Here is a 22,090-nt window from a genome sequence, read left to right as displayed (position 1 = left end):
GGTGGGGGCGGAGCAACCCGATGCACCTCCCGCGTCGCCCCGCCCCCAAGATGGCGGCCGCCTCCCGCTAGGCTCCTGGTGCGGTGAGGCCTGCAGCCCCGGCCCGGGTCTGGCGCAGGTAGCGCGGGCAGGACGCGGGCCCTGGGGACCGCTCCCCCCCCCGAGCCGGGGGCAGCGCCCGAGACCCCCCGGGCAGCAGCATCGCCAGGGACCCCCCGGAGGCGGCAGCGTGAGCCGGGTGTTGGGGGGCCACGAGACCCCCAGGGAGCTGGCAGCACGGGGGCCACGACCCCCCAGTCCTGGGTGTGAGGGCACCTCCGGGACCCCCCGAGCCAGGCGCAGGGGGACCCCAAAACCCACCCAGGGCCAGCAGCCTTGGGGACCCCCCAGACCTGGGTGCCAGGGGGACCCTGAGACCCTCTATAACCAGGTGTGGGGTCCCTGAGACCCAGCCCCCACAGCATTGGGGACCCCAAGACCCCCCACATAAGCTGGGGACCCTGAGACCTCTCATAAGTAGCAGCATTGGGGACCCCAAGGCCCCCCTGACCCAGGTACAGTGGGATGCCGAGACCAAGCCAGAGCTGGCAGCATGGGGGAGCACAAGAGCCCCCCGGAGCCGGGTGCCAGGGGACCCCCAAGACCCAACCAGAACCTTACTTGATCTGCTGCATCCAGCATTGGGGACCTCAAGACCCCCCCCCGTGTTAGGTGTGGGGGGACCCCAAAACCCCACCAGAGCTGGGTGACTTGGGGCCCTGAGACCTCCCCAGTCCTGGATAGGAGGGGACCCTGAGATCCCACCAGAGCTTTGTGCAGGGGACCCCGAGACCCAACCGGACCCCACAGCACTGGGAACCCCTCACTCCCAGTCTCCAGCCCCCTGCCACCCCAGCGTGTGCTTGGGCTTGCGGTTGCAGTGTGGTACTCAGACGGGCCACGCAGCCTCTCAGCACCAGGGTCAGGGATCGCTGGGCCATGGTCCTGGATACGGGCCTGGGGGGGATCATAGGGAAGGGCCATGGGGATGGTGGGGTTGTGGTGGGCTCTCTGGGCTGGGGGACAGTAGGTGTCTAGTGGGGGCTGGAAGCCCCAACACCTCCATTCTGCCTGCCCCGGGGTTGTGGGGTGGGGCTGCAGGACCCCTGATCTCTGCTGTGCAGCAGGAGGGACCCGGGCAGAATGAGGCCATCCCAATGATACCGCAGGGCCCCCAGCGCCCGAATGGCATCAGCTCCCTTGGTGAGGCTGTGGCCTCGGGTAGGATGGGGGATGTGGGGCTGGGGGCCGGACACCTGAGCTCTCTCCCCGCTCTGGGCAGTGAACCGCAGGGCGCAGGAGCCCGGATGCCTGGGTCCTCTGGTCAGCGCTCATCCTGTGTCTTTTCCTCACAGACCAGCGCTAATCCTGTGAACAGGAGGACCCCACTGGTGACGCTCAGTGGTAAGCCTGGGGCTCCCTGCCCCCCCAGTCAGACCATGGGGGCAGGCAAGGATTTGCCCCCTGCTCAGCCTGGTTAGGACTGGGAGGGTTCCCCGGTGTGGGCCAGCCTCTGCCCCCTCCCGCAGTGTCCTGAGATGGGCCAACAGCCCCCTCACTGCCCCACAGCCACCTCTGCAGGGTCCCACAGCCCGGAGCCCCCTGCCATGGGTTGGGTCTGGCTCAAGTCTCTGCATAAAGCCCCCCTGGATCCCTTCCCACTTCCCTCTAGGAGGATGGGGCCTGGCCCCACCCTGCCCTGGCCTCACTCGGTTCCCAGGCACAAGAAAAGCAAGTGCAAAGAGGAAGCAGGGCATGGTGGGAAACAGGCTTGGGGGCTGAAAGGCTCTTTGGGAAACTGAGGCAGAGAAGCTGGAGAGTTTAGGGGAAACTGAGGCTTGGGAGGGGGGACACGTGAGGTGGGAAACAGGCTTGGGGGTGGACAGCTTTGGAAAGCTGAGGCACAGGCTGAAGGGCTGATGGGAGGAAACTTGAACGGAGGCTCGGAGCTGGGGTCTCACTGGGGGCAGCAGGCGCAACGGTTGCAGGACTCGGAGGTAAGCATGCAAGGGGGCTGGAGGACTGGAGGGGTGGGAAACTAAGGCATGGGGCTGGAGGGCATCTGGCAGTAAGTGAGGCGTGGGGTGAAACCGAGGCACAGGGGAGACCTAGGCACAGAAGCTGCAGGGTCCTGGGAGGAAATGGAGGCTCAGGGAGCTGGAGGCCACTGTGGAGAACCTGAGGCAAGGGGGGCTGGGGGCAGGCTGAGGTGGGGAGGTAGGGGCAGTCCCCCCCCATATGAGTGCCTGCCCGAGCCTGGCTGGGGGATGTGTTTTGTTGGGGGGGGTCTCCAACCCTTAGAGCAGCTCCCACCCCGCCCTGCAGGTCCTGTCCCGGTGACTAGCAAAGGGTTAACGTACGGGAAGGTGGGGAGCTGCAGCAGGATGTGACCTGCTGCTGACGTGGTGTGACGTTCTGATGTCACATGTGTAAGGTGGGTGGGAGGAGCCAGAGGGTTTGTGCTGCAGGCCCTAGGAGTCCCTGCGGCTGGGGGAGGCTGCAGGGAAGGAAGAGAGAGCAGTGGGACGGGGAGTGAGGGGCTGTGAACTGGCATCTCTGGAGTCTTAGACCTGCATGGGGCAAGGGTGAGGGGCTAGGGCAGACCTTGCCTCCCCAGTGGAAAGCAGGGAGGGGTCTGCAGGGCTTTGTCTTGGGTCTGGAGCAGAGTCCCACCTAGGCAGGGGTCTCTGGGCCCTGGCGAGTGTCCAGGGGGCGGGTCTGTCTGGGAAGAGGCCCTGGGGCGTGTGCAGGGCATTGTGGTTGGGCTGTGGGGCTGGGCAGGGGGAACTGCGGAGGGAGTGGGTGCTGTGGGGGCACTGGAGAGACGGTGAGGGGGCCCCACGAGGAGATGCGGGGCCGGAGGCTCTGCTGGGAGATGCTGCCTACCTGGCTGGGGCAGGGGTGGGCTGGGAGGCCAGGGGCCATTGTACGGCGGTGTGGCAGGAGCTGTGGGGCCAGGTGGGGGCTGTGGGAAGAGCTGTGTCCCCTGTGGATGCTGCAGAGGAGGGGAGTCAGCGCTGTGGGGTCACGTGAGGGACCATGGGGATGGGAACTGGAGCCACACTGGGTGCCAGGAGGGTGCTGCAGGGCCTGGCGGAGGCTGGGGCTGGTGTGAGGCTGGTGGGGAGCAGGGAACTGTTTGTGTCAGGCAGGAGAAGTGAAGATGACCCTGAGGCTGCTCTGACTGGGGAACACTTGAGGGCATCAGGTCTGGGCAGACCTTGGGGCTTGGGCAGGGTCATGGTCCCAGGTCTTCTATTGGGTGGTGAAGTCTGCGCTGTCTCCTTTCCCACAGGCAGCCCCAGAGACAGGACGTTGTCAGCAGGTGCTGTGTGTGAGTGCAGGGAGAGCAAGAACCCAGGCCCTGGCAGGGGGAGGCCTCTCCTGATGGAGTCAGTGGCTGCTGCACTGGAGCCCGTGACAGACATGGCCCAGCCTTTCGGAGCCCTGGTGAAGCTGGAGGAGCAGGGCCCAGGAGGTCTCCAGGCAGGAGCTAACAGGACAAGAAAAGTTCCTCCTATCGTCCAGGCTTGGACCTGGGGGGCGTCCTCAAGGTGGTCGGCACCGCAACCAGTAAAAGTAAAGCAGCAGCTACAGAAGGAGTCCATCAAACGCTGGGAGATCCGGGGACAGGAGGTGATACAGGCTGTGCATCCTCTTTCTGAAGCCAAATTTCCCTTGGAGACCCCACAGCTGGCACCAGGGAACAACCTCCCGACCCCAGAGACCTGGCATCAACGCTTCCGGGGCGTCCGCTACTCGGAAGACAAGGGGACGCAGGAGGTTTGTAGCTGCCTGTGGGAGCTCTGCATGCTCTGTCAGGAGCCCTAGTGCTGCAGCAAGGAGCAGATCCTGGAGCTGGTGGTGCTGGAACAGTTCCTGGCCATGCTGCTGGGAGTGGGTTGCAGAGCTGGGAGTGGGGAATTGGTTTGGCCCAGGGGTTCCAGCTGTGACAGACAGAAGATGAGAGGCTCCAGCTGAGAATATTTAACCCTGCTCATTCATGCTGCCATGCCCATCTTCATGTTCTTGGTGGATGTTCCCGCCCAGCGGAGTCTCTCCCAGCTTCCCAGTGACATATTTATCTTGTTCCTAGATCACAGTGAATGTGAAGGTCAAGGAGGTGTCCTCTGACAAGGTGCAGCCCAGTGGGGCACTGCAGGAGCCTGGTGATTCCCGGCTGAAGCAGCCAAAGGCCCATCATGTAGACAGGCCTCTTGAGGAGGCAGGACAGAGGGAAACCCTGGCAGCTCAGAATGAGCCACATCATGTCCCCAAAGAGGAGCCTCCGCCCTACCAGGAGTCAGGTGAGGTACAGGATGGAGGCTTGGGAGTGTGGGTCTGAGTGCCTGAGTGGCTGTCCTGCATGCAGGGGGAGAGGCTCAAATGACTTCCCCTGTCCAGGACAGTGCTGCAATATTTGTAACCAGGTTGCTGGGCTGGGACAGAGCTCTGATCTCTGCAGGGAGGCAGCTCCCAGGCTGAGGCCTCTGATCTTTCCCCCTGCGTGCGTGCAGCTCCCAGCAGAAAGAGGCTTTATCTTGGTTGGGCTGTTTCCTGCTGTGGTGGTAGCAATCGATGATGTAATTGCTGCTGGGGTGCTCAGGAAGCCTTGATTTAATCACTGGTTTATTTTTTATTATTGATTTTATCACTGGTTTATTAAAAAGTGCATTCTTGTTTGATATCCTTTAGTCATCTAACTTCTTGAAACTTGACACTTTTATAGAGGGGTAAGGGCTTAACTTTGTGTACACAAACTTGCAGAGACGAGGGATGATGGGCAGGTGATCATTTCTGTTATCTCTCATCCCCATATACTGCTGTTAACAAGGATGTTATCTCTGAAGAGACAAATCCACAGTTTGAGAACTAAAACTAAGCATCACAGAGATGATTAATTGGATCTTCTAGACTGAGCACTGAGTCCCATTGGGTAAAGCAATTTTTTTGAATCTTTACACATCTATAGAGGAGCCTCTGGGACCCCCATAACACTGAGCCCCTAATATAGTCCAAAGCCTGTTGTGACCTATTTATACAACTGTTTTAAAGAGGTCACATTATTTTGTTGTTTCAAGTAGTACATAATTACATGTTACAATTCCTACTCCATTATGATATTTCTGAATCATAGAAAATCAGGGTTGGAAGGGACCTCAGAAGATTATCTAGTCCAGTCATGGCAGGGCCATCCCCAACTAGATCATCCCAGCCAAAGCTTTGTCTAGTCAAGTCTTAAACCTCCAAGGATGGAGATTCCACAAGCTCTCTGGGTAACCTGTTCCAGTGTTTTACTGCCTTTCAGATAAGAACATTTTCCCCAACATCTAAGCTAAACTTCCTTTTCTGCAAGTGGAAAACAGTGCTCCTTTTTCTGTCATCTGTCACCATTGAAAACAGTCTAGCTGCATCCTCTTTCCAACCCACTTGGAAGGCTGCTGCTAGGTTAAATAAGCCCAGTTCCCTCAGCATCTCCTCATAAGTCATGTTCTTCAGCCCATTTTTGTCACCCTCTGCTGGACCCTCTCCGAGTTGTCCACACCTTTTCTGTAGTGGGGGGCCCCAAACTGGACACAGGACTCCAGATGTGGCCTCACCAGTGCTGAATAGAGGGGAATAATCACTGCCCTGGACGTACTGGAAACGTGCCTACCAATGCAGTCGAGTATACCTTTAGCCTTCCTGGCAACAAGGGCACACTGCTGGCTCATATTCAGCTTCTTGTCCCCAGTCACCCCAGGTCCCAGGTCCTTTTCTGCAGAGCTGCTGCCCAGCCAGTCAGCCCCAGCCTGACTGGTGCATATGATTGTCCTGTCCTAAGTGGAGGACTTTGCAGTTATCCTCGTTGAACCTCATGAGATTCCTTTTGGCCCAATCCTCCAATTTGTTTAGGTCACTCTGAATCCTAGCATTAACCTCCAATATATCTACTACTCCCCTGCCAGCCCCCTGCATCTTGGTGGCATCTGCAAACTTGCTGAGGATGCACTTTATGCCATCTTCCAGGTCGTTGATGAAGATACTGAACAAAACCAGCCCCAGGACCAGGCCCTGGGGCACTCCTCTCGATGCTGGCTGCCAACTAGTCATTACACCATTGATTGCTACTGTCTGAGCCTGATGCTCCAGCCAGTTTTCTATCCACCTTACAGTGAATTCATCCAGCCCATACTTCCTTGGCTCGCCTATGAGAATGTTGTGGGAGACTATATCAAAAGCCTTGCTAATATCAAGGTATGCCACATCTGCCTGTCTCCCCACGTCTGCAGAGCCAGTTACCTCATCACAGCAAGCAATAAGGTTGAGATTTAACATGTCTTAAATTAAAATGATCTTTATGTACTTTTTTTTAAATTAGCATTTTAAAAATACTATTAAAGGAAAAAATCTGAGTTAAATAAAAGAAATCCAGTTTTCTTATTTAAAATAAAATACTTGATTTTTATCCCCCCTGATTGCTATTCTAATGATCAGTGTTCTACTTGCCCCTTTTTCTTGCCCCCATTAACCCTGTATTCCAAATGAGGGGCTGGTTCAGGTGACAGGGAAATGAGACTCCCCAGTTGCCACTGGCTGGTTCAGGTACAACTAACCCAGGTCTCTGTTCTGCTGTTGATTCCCTTGAAACTGGGAAGACCCGGGAGTTGTCAGCAGATGGAAGTTCGTCAGGCTGGTGCCCCAAACAAGGCCCTTCCCCAGGAGAAGGTATGGAGCAGTGTCTCTACCCTTTCCAGTGCAAGAGGCACTGCCATCTTTGCCAGAAAGGTTTGTTGGGGCACAGCTCCAATGGATTGGCGGTTCTGATTTTCCTACTGCCCCTGGAAGCATTTCACATGCCCTGGAGATACCTGACTTTGCACTTCTCCTCTCCCTACCCTTAATATGTAGATCTGATACAGTCCCACCATCCTTTGAGCTTTTGTCCCAGGGAGCAATGTGCCTGCAGGCTCTGACATGGTGCTGTGATCACCACCCCTTGCTGGGACAGAGTTATTGGGGTTCATCTCTATCTTTGTGCCCATGAAAGTCTGTTAGAAAGAGTTGCAGGATTTTTGAGTCTTTTTTTTCTTTCCCCTCTTCCATGCACTGAAGCCTCCATCTGCCTTAATCCCAGGCCAATCCAGGAGACTACGAGGACTTTTTCCATGCCAGCAGCACCTGTGCTAACCTGTGCACTCTCTTCCCCATCCCACAGGTGCCAGGACCCTGAGCGGAGCTGAGCAGCAGCCTCCTGAGGAGGGGCCTGTAATCCTGGAGCTGCAGAGGACTCGCCCACGGAGACTGGAGGAGAGGGGCTCCCTGACACCTGAGCTGGGCCAAGTGCAGGTGGGGCAGGGCAGGCCTCCAAAGCAGGGGGAGAGCTTGGAGGTGAGCAGGACACCAGGTCCTGTTGGGGGTGGGAGTACAGCTGGAAAAGAGCCCAGGAGGGGCCAGAAGTAAAGAATTTGGGGAGCAGAGAGACCTGAAGACAGTCACGCTTGTTGTGACAGAGGCTGTGAACACAGCGAGCTGCATTAACAGGTGCTCTATCCCATGTGCAGGTAGCCAGGGGTGCTGGCATGGGAAGACCTGGTCAGAGTGAATGGAGTTGGGGCTCTCTGCCTCTAAAAATCCTGCTTTGGCTGCCTCAGGGGGTCAAGGAAATACAACTGAGCTAAGGCTGACACTTGAGCTTCTACATCCATAGCTGCATCCACATCACATGTCAGTTGAAGGCTGGGGAATTTTGCGCCCCTTCCTGTCAAGGCTAAGCCTGCAATTAGTTGTAGAACCCAATGATTCCAGACAGGGCTGTGGGGGCTGGAGGCAGGTGGAAGAGGAGACACTGATGGTATAATGCTTGTCCCTGCAGCTCCAGGAGGTATTTGAGGACGTGGCCGTGTATTTCACACGAAAGGAGTGGGAGCTGCTGGAAGAACATGACAAGGTGCTTTACCAGGAGCAGATGCTGAGGAATTATGAAGCCCTCGTTTCTCTGGGTAAAGCTTTGGTTCTTGCTTCTCCATGGAGCTATGTTGACTCTGAAATTTATTGTCTTCTTCCTGTGTTTCAGCAGTCTCTTCCTAATGGACTTTTGGCTGGTGATTTTAAATCCATTTCCTCCCCACTGCTCTGTTGGTGATCAGGCCTGTCTCACATTGCATACTGATATATCCTGCTTCATTTGATGCAGCCGCCTTCACTTGTGTCTTCCCCATTCTTGTAACTCCTGGTGCTTCCATATGCAGCACTTTCTTGGCAAGATGATCTCCCTTTACCTTCTCATTTGCATTCATATCATCTCCAATTCATTGCACATAAATGTACCAAGAGCTGTTCCTTGGGGAATGATTCTGATTTCCTCCCTCTCCTGTCTAGTGTCTCCTCTCCAAACACGTTTAACAATCCTAGTGTGCTCGGTCCAGTGCTGCCTGTATCTCCTTTCGCCTCTGATTACAACCCAGCAGAAGTTAACGGAAGCATTACCAGCCTCTGCTGCTATGACATGTGGATGGTGCATTTCCTCAACTCCTCCTTTAGTGACCTTTGTACATGTGATATAACCCAGGTACTTCTAGCAAGTGGTCACTGGAAGCTTTTGTCCACATTCCTTCCTAGTATCTTCATCTTTGTAGATCAGACTGTGGCTTTGCTGTGTTTACATTAAGACGAGGTGGACTACGTACAGGCCACATCTGGCCCACCAGGAACTTTCATCTGGCCCATGGGCACTCACCAACAAATTGTACTGTGCCCATTTCTTCTTCCAGGGGAGGGTGTGGGACTGAGGTGCCTATGTATACACATACCTTCCAGCATACCCTATTGTGCCTTGCTCCCACCTTTGTGCTGAGAAGGGCCTGGATTGGCCAGCGCACGGCTTTAGGGTGGGGCTGCTGTAATCCCTGGGGACTTGCTTGGCTTCCCCAGTGTCCTACTCACTCCAAACAGCAGAGAGAGAGGGGATGGGGGTGTTGGGGGGAGCTGCAGCTGGGCTGGGGCAGAGAGCATAGGGCTGGCAGCAATGCAGAGCCCTCGCCCGGGGGTTTGGTGGAAGTGCGGCGCTTGGGTGGATAGCGTGTGGGTGTGAGGAAGGGTGGGGGGTGTGGGGACCCCCACACACTCCCCTGATGGCATGCAGCCCCCACTTCCAGCAGTGGGTGGCTCTGGCCAATGCTGCATGTAGGCAAGGAGCACAGCCTGGCTGGCTTGCCCCTAGCATGGGGGTATGTGCATATGTGTAGCTTCTGCACTCATGTGGTGCCGGGCAAGCCCCCTGCAAAGGAGCTGGCTGTCTTTGTCACCCTGTGCTGCACAGGTCCCAGGACTCTGGCAGAAGTGGATGGGAGCCTTGGCCCCTGCTTCCTCTTGGGGTCCTGGGACCTGCACAGTAGGGAGTTGTACGTGCATGCAGGGAACCCCTGCAATAGAGGCAGTCTGCCCAGGGTGTGCTTCACCCCCCGCATGTTCCTCGCTGGCCAGAGCTGCATGCTGCCTGGCTCCAGCACCTGCCCCAGGCATGAGCGTCCTGAGCACCCCCGTCTGCTGCTGTTACTGGCAGTGGGGGCTGCGCAGTATTGGGGTGGGGGTGTGAGCAGGGTCCCCATACCCCCCACCCTCCCTCACATCCCACAAACCTTGCCTACCCACACCCTGTCCCCACATTCTCCCCACATATACATACCCAGCATACCCTATTGCTCCCCAAGCAGCCATACCCTGCTACAAACACCTGGACACACCCCCACATAATATGCTAGAGTAAGACTTTATTTTTGAGTTACTATGCAGTCACCTTTATATACACTATGCAAACACAGATCATGACAAATAATTTTTGTAATAAAGTATGTTCTAATATAGGGGTGGGCAGTTGTTTCAGCTGGCGGGCCACTTAAGGAGGTTTTGAGGGCTGTATAGGTAGCCCAGCCCCTTGACAGTTGATCAGCCCCCTGGTCACTGTCTTGGGACCAGAAATAATGCCCCCTAACGCCTGACATTTGCCATGAGAAATTCCCCCTCTCCTTTTGGGAAGGGGATTGCCATCTTGAAACCTCAAATTATACCCAGCCATACACTAAAAGTCAGACACCTAATGTAACGTATTTTAATTTTATTACAAGCATTATTTTCTTCATCTCTGTTTTGTGTGCTGTACGTAGAGGTGGCTGCATCATAACTTTAAAAAAAAAATCTTAGTCTTGTGTATTGGGTGTGTGGTGGAGGGGCTGTGCATGCCCACGCACGCATGTGTGTATGTGTTTGGGAAGGTGGGGGGCGGGGGATGTGTGTATGGGTATAGGCTCTGTTGGAGGCATCTGACTTTTACTGTATGATTTGGTTTTTTTTCTCAAAAGGAGTATTTTGGGGGGGGCAAGGGGAGGGACTTCTAGTGGCAAAGATTAGGGGTTAAGGGTGGGACTTTGGTCCTAAGATGGTGACCAGGGGGCACAGCAGCTGTCAAGGGGCAGGGCTACCCATGCAGCCCTCAGCAGCACACCAAAACTCAAGCGGTTCTCCAGCCGAAAGAATTGCCTGCCACTGCATTAATACCTGTGCTCTCAAGCTCACTCTGCCATTCTCAAAAGTTTTCTTCTCCTTCTCCTAAAATCCCTCTGCGGATCAGACACCCACCACTGTGATAGAAAGAAGTGGGTTAGGTGCTGGGACTAGTGAAAACCAGTTTTCATTTCCAGAAGATCTCTAATACGGAGGCTTGTTCTGGCTTGTGCCAGGTTGAGTCAGTCTGTTTTTCTGATGCTTTCTTTCCCCTCCACTTCCCCCAGATGTTTTCCTTAGGGAAGTACTCAAATACTTTCTCTAGCTCAGCAAAGACCTTGGAGAGTATTTCTACATTATGGGCTTTCACATGCTGTAAAATATGTCTCTTCTTTTGTCCATACCCTTGACTCCCAGGAACCTTGTTTTCAACCCTGCAGTATTTCCCAATCTGTGCACTCCTCTCCCCTCTGGGATGATCCTCCCATTGGATGGGATGATTCCCAGTTGCAACTACAATTTTTTTTATACAAATTATCCTTTCCTGTGCCCTGGTGATGCTGAATCACCCTCTCTCCTAGAAAAAAAAGTCTTATTGTCAGCCACCTGTCATAGGTGCTTTTCACTGCCACGAGTCCTTGCTTTACACATGCACTGGGAATAAGCTCATTTCCATGCCTATGCCTGGAATTACTGATACAAGAAATGTTATCTGTCCCCATGTGTGTCCAATGTCTCTTCATTTTGGTACCCCAAAAACAGTAAAAGGTTTATCTTTCTGCTCTCTACTACATAACAGATCACTGCATCTCTACACCTGTCCCAGTGTAATGCCCTTTATTTACCAGGAGTATTTGGTGCTTTGTTTCTTAAACCATCCCTCCACCACCTGGGTGACAAGGCCAATCATCTGTTGAAGATATCTCCCTTCAGTGCCTTCTCTTTCATTGTAAATGTGTGCCCTCCCTTGTCCATCAAGGCCCTATTCAGAACCTTGAGTTCACTGGATCCATTCTCCAGATCCCGGTTGGTTATTCTGCATCCTGTACCCAGTCACAAACAATCTTTAACCACTGTTCCAAACAGATTATCGAGGTCCCACACCTGACTTAATCTGCCGCATCCAGCAAGGACAGGTGGAGCTCTGGGTCTGGGATGATGAGAACGGTGGGGAGATCTCAAGATCAGAGGACCTCCTGCCAGGTGAGTTGTTGCTGTCCCCCTCCACCCAACTCCCCTCTCAAAAATGCCCCATGCCCAGAGTGCCAGGGAGATTTGGAAACTGCAGATCTGCCCTGTGCTTTCATTCCAGTATTTGTGTTAAATTTGTGCTGATCTCAAATACAGTACAGTCTGCTGTAATTTGTCCAGGCAGGTGGTGTTCCCACTCCCAGAAATTCAGGGAGACGAGCAACTGATCCCTGTTTTCCCCCCAATTACACTGCTAGAGGACGATCAGGTTTGCTGTCTTGATTTTTCGATGCACATCTGGTTTCCCTGGTATACCATGATCTTAAATTTGTATCTTCACTTAGCAATGTAAGAGTTCATTCCCCAGCCCAAAGTAGCCATACCTCTCTAGCATACTCTTCCAAGGCAAGATGGGATTAGTAAGTCCCCCATGAAAATCAGCATGGTACGCAGAAATTCTGTGTAGCCATTCCTGTTTAATGGGAGTTGTTGAGGATCTTCCTAGCTTCTCCTGGTCAGGTTTAAGTGGAACCCAGGAAGCATTTCTTTATGGTCTCAGGCGCCATTAAATGGCTCCATGGCATTGGTGGCATTCAGAAGCTTTCATGTTATGGGGGGAAGTGAATCCCCCATAGTTTGTACCAGAAATACCCCCTTCCTGTTTCCTCTCTGGGGCCTTGAGAGTTTCGAAGCCTGAGACTTGTCACAGTCCAGGTTCAGGTTCATTTCAAGGCCTCTTAGTCCTAGTGTGGGTTCATAGTTGTTAGGGTTGGAAGGGTCCAACCCCCCTGCCCTGGGCAGGAAAGAGTGCTGGGGTCAGATGACCCCAGCCAGGTGTTTGTCCAATCTTCTTTTAAACACCTCCAAGGAAGGGGAGAGCACCACCTCCCTTGGAAGCCTGTTCCATATTTTAGCGACCCTCACTGTAAAGAATTTTTTCCTGATGTGTAATTTAAATCTGCTGTCTTCCAGTTTGTGGCCATTGTTTCTAGTTACCCTGACAGGCGCCCGGGTAAACATTGTATTCCCTGTTTCTTGTTGTCCCCCACTGTTGAGTTTGTAGGTGGCCATGAGATCACCTCTCAGCCTCCTCTTGTGGAGGCTGAAGAGGTTCAGGTCTCCCAAATGTTCCACATATGGTTTTTTCTGTAGGCCTTTAACCAGATGAGTGGCCCTCCTCTGACCCCTCTGCAGGCCATCTGGGACCTGTCAGCAGAAGAGAGATGGAGGGGAATTGGGCATATTTAGTTTAGAGACAAGAAGCCTGAGAGGAGATTTAATAGCAGCCCTTAACTGCCTGAAGGGTGGTTTCAAAGAGGATGGAGATGAACTGTTCTTAGTGGAGGGAGATGACAGAACAAGGAGCAAGTCTCACCTCAGCTTTCCTTCCTGAAACTTGCGACTGTTGCTCCTTGTTCTGTCACCTGCCTCCATTGAAAACAGTCTATCTCCGTCATCTTTGAAGCCACCCTTCAGGCAGTTAAGATGTTGAGTTCCCACAGCCTCTCCTCTTGAGTTATCTGAGCCAGTCCCCTCACCGTTTTTGTCACCCTCCTCTGGACTCACTGCAGTTTGTCCACAAACTTTCTGCAGTGTGGGGGCCCAAAACTGAACGCAGTACTCCAGATGTGGCCTCACCAATGCTGAATAGAAAGGAATAGTCACTTCCCTTGACCTGCTGGCAACACTCCTACTAATGCCGCCCAGCTAATGCCATTAGCTTTCTTGGCAACATGGGCAAACTATTGGCTCCTATTCAACTTTTTGTCTGCCGTAACCCCTAGGTCCTTTTCTGCAGAGCTGCTGCCCAGCCAGTCAGCCCCCAGTCTGTACCGGTGCATGGGGTTGTTCTCTCCTAAGTGAAGGACTTTGCTTTTGTCCTCATTGAACCTTATGAGATTTCTTCTGGCCCAATCCTCCAGTTTGTCTAGGTCACTCTGAATCCTAGCCCTACCCTGCAGCGTATCTTCCTGAATAGGGAACATAAACCTGGGACATGGGCCTGCCCCTCCCTCACCCCCATCACTTGAGGTTTCAGCAGGAAGACCTTGTTTTCTTGACGACATGAAAGTGCCAAAGTCTAGGCCTGCTCTGAAGCCCATCCCTGCAGAAGGAATAGCAATGTTGCTCCTTATCAGCAGCATAGGGACTAATCTGGTGTTTCTCTTCTCCATTCAGGAGGTGCCAGGCTGCTGAGAAAAGCTGAGGAGCATGCTGACAAGGAAGGGCCTGCAAACATGGATCCATCAAAGAATTCCCCATGGTGTTTGGGTGAGATGGACTCCCTGGGACCTGAGAAGGACCAATGGCAGAAGAGTCAGGGGAGGCCTGAAAAGCAGGAGGAGTGTCTATCTGTGAACCAGGTACCATCTCCTGTTGGGTGTGGAGATAGGGCAGAACCCACAAACAGTCCTGGGCAGAGAACAGAAGGTGTGGAGCTAAGCAAGCAGAAGAGCCACTGGAAAGAGACACTGCATCCAAGCCAAGGCAGTGGGGAGGAAGTCAGAGGGAAGAGCTTCACCTTCTCAAGCCTGACCTGGCAACTATGCCTCCAAAGAGAGGAAAAGCCACATCAGTGCTCTGTGTGTGGGAAGAGCTTCACCTTTTCCTTTGACCTAGCCAAGCATCAGTGCATCCGCACAGAGCAGAAGCCATACGGATGCTTGGAGTGTGGGAAGAGCTTCACCCGCTCCTCCAACCTGGCGCAGCACCAGTTACTCCACACAGGGGAGAAGCGACATCCCTGCTTGGAGTGTGGGAAGAGCTTCACCCAGTGCTCCCACCTTGCCCGGTACCGGCTCATCCACACAGGGGAGAAGCCACATAAGTGCCTTGAGTGTGGTAAGAGTTTCACCTTCTCCTCTGACCTGGCCCGGCACCAGCGCATCCACACAGGGGAGAAGCCATATCAATGTTCAGAGTGCGGGAAGAGTTTCAACTGCTCCTCCAACTTTGCTCGGCACAAGCGCATCCACACAGGGGAGAAGCCGCATAAGTGCCCTGAGTGTGGAAAGAGCTTCACCTGCGCCTCCCACCTGACCCAGCACCAGATCATCCACACGGGGGAGAAGCCACATGAGTGCCCTGAGTGTGGGAAGAGATTCCGCTTCTCCTCTGACCTGGCCCAGCACCAGATCATCCACACAGGGGAGAAGCCCTATCAGTGTTCAGAGTGTGGGAAGAGCTTCAATTGCTCCTCCATCCTGGCCCAGCACCAGCGCATCCACACAGGGGAGAAGCCACACCTGTGCTCTGCATGTGGGAAGAGCTTCACCTGCTCCTCTGACCTGGTCCAGCACCAGTGCATCCAAATGGGGGAGAAGCCACATCAGTGCCCTGATTGTGGGAAGAGCTTCACCTTCTCCTCTGACCTGGCCCGGCACCAACGCATCCACACAGGGGAGAAGCCATATCGGTGCTCAGAGTGTGGGAAGAGCTTTACCCGCTCCTCCCATCTGGTCTGGCACCAGCGTGTCCACACAGGACAGAAGCCACATCAGTGCCCTGAGTGTGGAAAGAGCTTCAACTTCTCCTCTGACCTGGCCCAGCACCGGCGCATCCACACAGGAGAGAAGCCATATCAGTGCTCTGAGTGTGAGAAGAGCTTCAATTCCTCCTCGAACCTGGCCCGGCACCAACGCATCCATACAGGGGAGAAGCCATATCTGTGTTCGGAGTGTGGGAAGAGCTTTACGTGTTCCTCCCACCTGACCCTACACTGGCGCATACACACAGGGGAAAAGCCACATCAGTGCTCAGAGTGTGGGAAGAGCTTCACCTGCTCCTCCCATCTGACCCAGCACCGACGCATCCACACAGGGGAGAAACCTTATCAGTGCTCACAGTGTGGGAAGAGCTTCACCTGCTCCTCCCACCTGACCCAGCACCGGCTCATCCATGCCCGGAAACATCCATAATTCTGGCAGGAATGCAGGAAGAGCTCAGTGCCCACCAGCAGCTGCATTCATGCAAGCAGCCTCATGCTGGTGGACTGCAGCAAGAGTTCACCCAGCCTTTGGCCCCTCTAGGGCCCTGCAGAACCCAAAGCATCCAGAGGGTGGTCCCCAGGGTTTGATGGAGGGTGGGACTACATGAAAACACCTTGGGCAGAGGTCAGCCCTGTTCCTGGAGGACCTGCGGGGGGTGCTCTTTGCATTAGCTTTGGAGCCTGTGCCTTCCCCATCATTCTTTGAAAGCAGTCATTGCTTCCAGGGGAGAAGTTCCTTCACAATTGTGTCCCCTCCCCAAGTCACTTGGCTCCAAATGACACCCAGTAACTGTCCTTGGTCTCTTCCCACCTTCCTCCGTTGGTATGTTAGGCTCTTGAGTTGCAAGAAGGAGGACATCTAAGCCTGGGAAAGCATTCTTTGTCCTGACCTCACCTCACCTTTCCTCCCCAATGGATCACCCTGCTCCCAGGCCTGCACATGCCCATTGGGGTCTCCAGGGAGCTCTCCTGCCACCCCCCAAGTACAGTTTGGCATGTTTTGCTTCTCAGCTTCTTTTCAGAAATCTGCACCGCCAGGTGCCAGCTTTCTTCCTCCCCTCCTTCCCTTCATCCCATTCTCTATAGTGAATTCCTTGCTAATTAAGCCTCAAAACTGAACATGGTATCCCTGTGGTTGGTCCCTGTATCCTTTCTGGAGCTGTGAAATGGGAACAGACCAAGGCCCAGAACCTTTCCAGGGCAGATCTCTCTGGGAGTTCCCAACCCCTTCTCTTTCCAGAGGATTCACCACAGTCCAGGGGTGTTAGCCCTCTGGAGTAGGAGCTGGTAACACTTGAGGCATTATACCCATGTCCTGCTGTGCAGCAAGGCCACTGCCCTTTCATAGAATCAGAACATGAGGGTTGGAAGGGACCTGGGGAGGTCATGTCTAGTCCAACCCTCTGCTCCAAGCTATAGCAGCACCAACTAGATCATCCCAGCCAACTCTGTCTAGCCGGGTCTTAAAAATCTCCAAGGATGGAGACTTTACCATTTCTTTGAGTAGCCTGTTCCAGTGTTTTACTAGCCTCCTAGTGAGATGTGTCCATCCCCCCCCCATCCAACTTCAACTTCCCTTGCTGCAACTTGAGCCCATTGGTCCTTGTTCTGTCATTTGCTGCTTCTGAGAACAGTCCAGCTCCAGGCGCAATGTCTCACTTTGGAAGGAACTGCTGGTCAGGGCAGTAGAGTCTCTTGTGGGTGAAATGGGGTAGCAGGGGTGAAGGAGATGCCGCCTAGGACTTGTTGAAAGGTGGGGAAAGGATGAAGGCATTCTGTGGGTGAAATGCAGCATGTTGTAATCTCCCCTTGGGAACACTGAGGCCTCACAACTAGTGCCAAGGCTGTTTGGCTCCATGAGTGTCTGGTGGGGGTTGCTCCAAGAGATTAATAGCCTATCCTGGAACAAACTCGGATTCATCTCTATATTTGTCTTCTCAGCTCATTCCAGCCCCCCCTGCATTGTAGAAAATAGCCCTCACTTTCTCTACATTACAGTGTTTTAAGAAAATAATCTTGTGACTTTTAAGTGAGCCTCAATTGTTTGGCAGGAGGGCTGGTTTGGTTCGTTGGAGGTGGCCATAGGAAGGAGGAAGGGGATAGGACTTTGTTCTATACATTTTGAAAGTGCCTCTTAATTGTGCAATTTCTAAGGCACGGTGGAGGTTGGGGGCAATGTGTATAGGTGAGAAAGTGTCAAAGGGACTGAAATCCTTACCAGCTTTTTCCTGGCCGGTAAGGCCCCCATTCACCACAGCCCCTTCCCCACTCCCTCCCTCACCCTGGGGACCTCGATCTACTCCCCCACAAGCCTTTCCCCTTCCCCTGCAGATTTGCCTGCTGGGGGCGGGGGGAGGGAAGGGGTGTGCGCACACACTAAGGCCCCCCCCAAACAATTTTTTCTCTCTACCTATGGATTAGGGTCACAAGTCAATGGGTCAAATGGAAGGAACAGATAAAAAAAAGTAAAGAAACAGAAACATTGGTAATACACACTCAGCACTTAACTCATCCCCTCCCCCTGGCATGCTGGGACCGTCCCCAAACCACCCTTTAATCCTTAGGGTGCTCAAACATCAGCCTGCAGCTGCCCCCAAGTCTGAATCCAGCTCCTTCAGGCTGCAGTCCTGGTTGACTGAGCACTTGAGCTCTCCAGCTCCACTGCATGCTCCTCCGCGCTTCTGACGGCTCCATGTGCAAGCTGCTTCCTTTCCCCCTTGCTCCAGCCTCAAGCTTCCTCTTCCTTCCCTTTCCTCCCACCCCGAGGGTTTCTGGGAGTTGCAGCCCAAACTCCCAGTCACCCCAGCTTTGCAGACTGCCCCTGGTTCCATGAACGCTGGTGCTGCTGGAGGCTGGGGGGCACGGCGAGCTCCCGCAGCCGGCAGTGGGAGTTTGGTGGCAGCAAGCAGGAGGCTCCGGCTGTCGGCGGTGGGAGCGGGGGTGGTGGTGAGTACCGACTGGTGGTGGCCAGCAGCGATCACGGACTGCCCTCAGGCACAACACCTGTTTGCAGGGGGTGCACCACCATGCTTGGGGGGGGTGGGGGGCATGTGCACCCCTTTGTGTCGCCAGTGTCTGGTTCCTCCTGATGTTACTCATTACAGTCACATTGCACTCCTATTCTTGCACGCAGCCGAGACACACAAGCAGAGGCAGCCTCACTGGGATGGGCCCTTTTCTTGTACCACTTTTTGAAAATGGAGAAATGGGAAAGTGGATGCTTTTTCCCAGTAGGTGGAATATGATGCTGACCTGGCACAGGGACCTTTGGAGCCTAGCCCCTTTTTGAAGCCCCACAACATCCTTGCACCTGCAGTCACCTTGTGACAGAGCTGGGGGTGGGACCCAGGAGGCCAGAGGCCTGGAGCCTGCCTGCCTGGTCTGTGCCCCCTCTGCCCCCCTGGCTAATAATTGGTTTAAGGGAGGGAGCAGAGGAAAAGCACAGGGAAGGGCTTCTTCAGGGCTGCAGGCTATGTCCAGCTGTGGCTTGGGGCCAGCCAGTGCTGCCCCATGCAGAGTTGTCCCAGCAGGTGCTGCTCCTGTTCTCTGTAAGCTCCCTGCTGCGGGTCTCACGGCACCATCTTCCCATGGCCTGCTGGGTGCCTGGGGTCCAGCTACCATGCCACTTTGATATCAGGGGGCTGGTGGCCCTGGGTGACGTGGTATCTCTTAGAGGAGAGGATTGCATAGTATGCGGCGAGCAGGGCCCAGGCCCAACCCAGAGCTAACCTGGTGGAGATGGCACTGGAGAATGGAGACACCTCCCTGGCGCTGGCTGGGGTAATGCTGGCGGACGAGGAACTGTACACGGGTGCCTTAGGCTATGGGCTGCAGCATCAGCAGACACAGACAACCATCCACATGCTTGGTGAGGACCAGAGAAGGACTCCAACATCCCTGGAGTGGCCCTGACTGTACTGGGTGAGGGGATGCCAGAGGAAGCTGGTGCTGGGGTGCTCCGGGCCAGGGAGCACACGGCTGCAAGGCCATGCCCTGTGCTACAACCAGCCCTGGACCCCCAGACTCCCCAGATCTTGGTACAGGAACAAGAGGGAACAGCACAAGCCCAGCAGGTCATCCATTCAGTGAAGGCAAGGCTGTTCTCTTCCATAGTCTTCCAGTTTCAGACCCAGCTGGTATCTGCTGCCTGGGGTGGGGGCGTTGTGCCACGTGCCAGGACAAGTTGGAGGTTCCCAGCATGACGCAGGCCTGTCTCTCAGACCCCAGAGGCAGCTCAGGACTTTTCTGTCTCTCCAGTCCAGCTGTGCCCAGCATCTCTGTCCCCCAGCATGTGGCTTTGGCCTGTGCCATCGCCTCCTGCCCTTGCCACGTGGGGGGTTTCTACCCCAAGGAATGGACATTGCGTGGCTGAGAGACGGGTGGGTCCTGAATGCCACCCCTTCTGCCCCGCAGAGGAGCCTGAATGGCATCTGCAACTTCACCCTTGCCTAGGCCTTCGCCCCTGCCAGGAGTGACACCAACAGCATCTCCTGCCAGGTCCAGCACCTGGCTCTCGAGCACCCCTTGCAAGAGGAGTTAACAGGAATCAGGAAGATGACAATGAGCCACAATGGGACTGGACTCTCAGTACTGCCTGGATAGAAATGCTGCTGCCTTTCCCAGGCAGTTGGGCTTAAATTTGTGGGAAGCAGGGTTGAAAGGGGGTGCAACCGCACCACTTCCCCACCCCCCACCTCCCTCCCTGGCATTCACCTCTGGTGAGCAGTGCCAGGCAGGGCTCTAATTTCCTGTCCTATTCAGTCCCAGAGACCAGCATGGATCACACCGGTGCCATGATCACAGTCTCCCTAGGGACCACGGCAGTGGCAGCTGCCGCTGTGACAGGTGTTTATAGCTGGAGGAAGAGGCATGGCAGTAATGGGGATAAGGCTGGTGGTTGTAGGGAGGGGGAAGAAGCAGGGGGCATGGGGACAGGCCTCTGCAGAGCCCAGTACCCACTCCCTTCACCGTTCTGCCCTGCAGGTCTCAGGTCCCCCAGGCCCTGGCCCTGCTCTTCAGCCCAGCTGACCCAGCTGTTGCTTTGACCCCAGGCAGGAGAGCCCCCTACTTGGTCTCCGAGGTTCGGGGCCAGCGCAGTACCTGCTGGGACAGGAGGTGACCCTGTGCTGCTCCATGGAGGGGATGTTCCCCAAGGCCATGGCTGTGATGTGGGAACCAATGCATGGGGAAGTCAGGACCGTGAGTTGGGGTGGACCTACAGCACCAGCTGCTGTTACATGCCCTCCCCTGCACTGAGCAGTGATGCAGGAGAGATCTGGGACCTGCCCCGTGGCCTTGCTGACCTTCACCCCCACTGTGCAGGATGGCGGGGCGCGGGTCAGGTGCCTTCACCCCACCGTGCAGGATGGCGGGGCGCGGGTCAGGTGCCTTCACCCCCACCGTGCAGGATGGCGGGGCGCGGGTCAGGTGCCTCTTTCAGCACAAGGCCAGATAGATTTGGGAGCGGCACAAGTCCCAAGAGATGCAGGTGTGCGATGAGTGTTTAGGCCTGCGGAGAGGCTTGGAACTAGGGCAGTATCCATGGCCTGGGTTTTACCTTCACAGAGGCCTTGGAGGGTAGGTCTGGGCATTCACCTGCTGGGCATGGGCACAGGGACCTTTGGGACCCTTTGCAAGGGGATGGGTTCAAAGGGGCAGCAGCTTCTCTGCCCTGAGGAGCTGAGTACGATCCAGTGTAACAAGAGACTGGACAAGCACCTGGCTGGGCACGTCTGACCCCAGCGCTCTTTTCTGCCCGGGGCAGGGGGTCGGATTTGATGACCTACTGAGGTCCCTTACGACCAAAACATCTATGAATTCATGAAACAGCCTGGCTGTCCTGCCCTGCAGTCCCCTCAGCTCCTTTACACGTGGCCGGGAGAACAGACTGCTTTCTGCCTTCATGGAGCTGAAGGCCAGGAGGTTGTGCCCTGCTCTCCAGTGCTCACGGCTACTCCAGGAATGTGTCTGGGATCCTGCTTGGAGTGCCACTGCACATGCAGGGCATTGCCAGGGAGCACAGATGGGCTGGGGGCAGCAAACAGGGGAAGCAGTTTTCATAAGTTCATTAGTTTCAACAGTCCATTAGTTCTCCCCTGCCCACACACACACACACACACACACCCACCCACCCACCCACCCCTCTCTCCCTTTTTGGGGAGGAAACTTTACTCTTGGGGGGAGGAAGCAGGAAAAAAGGAGCCTTGTGGGGCCAAGGAACAGTGATCAGGAAAGCTTACAGGTGAGTTTGCTTGGGCACTGCAGATCTACTTAGAAGAAGGGCAGTGAGAGAGAGAAGGCAGATTAAGAGACTGAGAGAAATGACTGGAGGACATCGCAATGCCAAAGCCACTGCCACTGCTTCTGCCTCTGCTTGCCCCTGTGAGATGTCTGACCAGGCAGGACTGCTCATCATCGAGGCATCCACCAAGGCCCAGGTTTGGTGCTGGGGGGCTGCAGCTTGCAGGCTCCTTCCAGTGACAGCCGGGGGTGGGGGTGGGTGCCTGGTGTGTGAGCTGTGCCTTCTGGTGGTGTCCCTCACAGAGCAGGCACAAGAGCTACAGAAGGTGGTGTTGATGCTCGGAGGCATCCTCCACCATGAGAAGTTCATCGATTCGATGCTATGGAGACCTCCGGCAGAGAAGGGAGAAGACATGGACTCCCAGGAAGGTGGAAGCAGCAAGCAGAAATCTTCATCTCCACCAGTAGCAATTCATCTGGAGAATAGATATGGAGCCCTAGCAACAGGCGGTGATGAGCACCTTCCATTAGGTGAAGGAAGTCAGGACCAGTCTCACCAAAGTGGGCAGGATCTAGACCACCCCCCCAAGAAGAAGCAATGGGTGGTGGTGGTCAGAGACTCCCTTCTGCAGGGGACAAAGCCATCCATCT

At 54.9% G+C, this 22,090-nt stretch overlaps 1 protein-coding gene across 1 annotated transcript; it reads left to right on the top strand.

Annotated features, from left to right (window-relative positions):
* The first annotated feature begins 12 nt into the window (after window positions 1–12).
* Window positions 13–17,919, top strand: LOC149861602 (uncharacterized). Its single transcript, XM_090052351.1, has 8 exons — window positions 13–118; window positions 1,395–1,443; window positions 3,335–3,822; window positions 4,136–4,346; window positions 7,238–7,410; window positions 7,895–8,021; window positions 11,608–11,724; window positions 13,891–17,919. Exons 3-8 carry the CDS (start codon window positions 3,427–3,429, stop codon window positions 15,627–15,629), a joined length of 2,763 nt encoding a protein of 920 aa, XP_089908477.1. The 5' UTR covers window positions 13–118; window positions 1,395–1,443; window positions 3,335–3,426; the 3' UTR covers window positions 15,630–17,919.
* The last annotated feature ends 4,171 nt before the right edge of the window (window positions 17,920–22,090 follow it).

The sequence above is a fragment of the Crocodylus siamensis genome, chromosome 6 (genome assembly GCF_052110815.1).
Source record: "Crocodylus siamensis isolate JL-2025a chromosome 6, ASM5211081v1, whole genome shotgun sequence".
In the NCBI taxonomy this organism is placed as follows: domain Eukaryota; kingdom Metazoa; phylum Chordata; order Crocodylia; family Crocodylidae; genus Crocodylus; species Crocodylus siamensis.
This window is presented reverse-complemented; position numbering and strand designations above follow the sequence as displayed.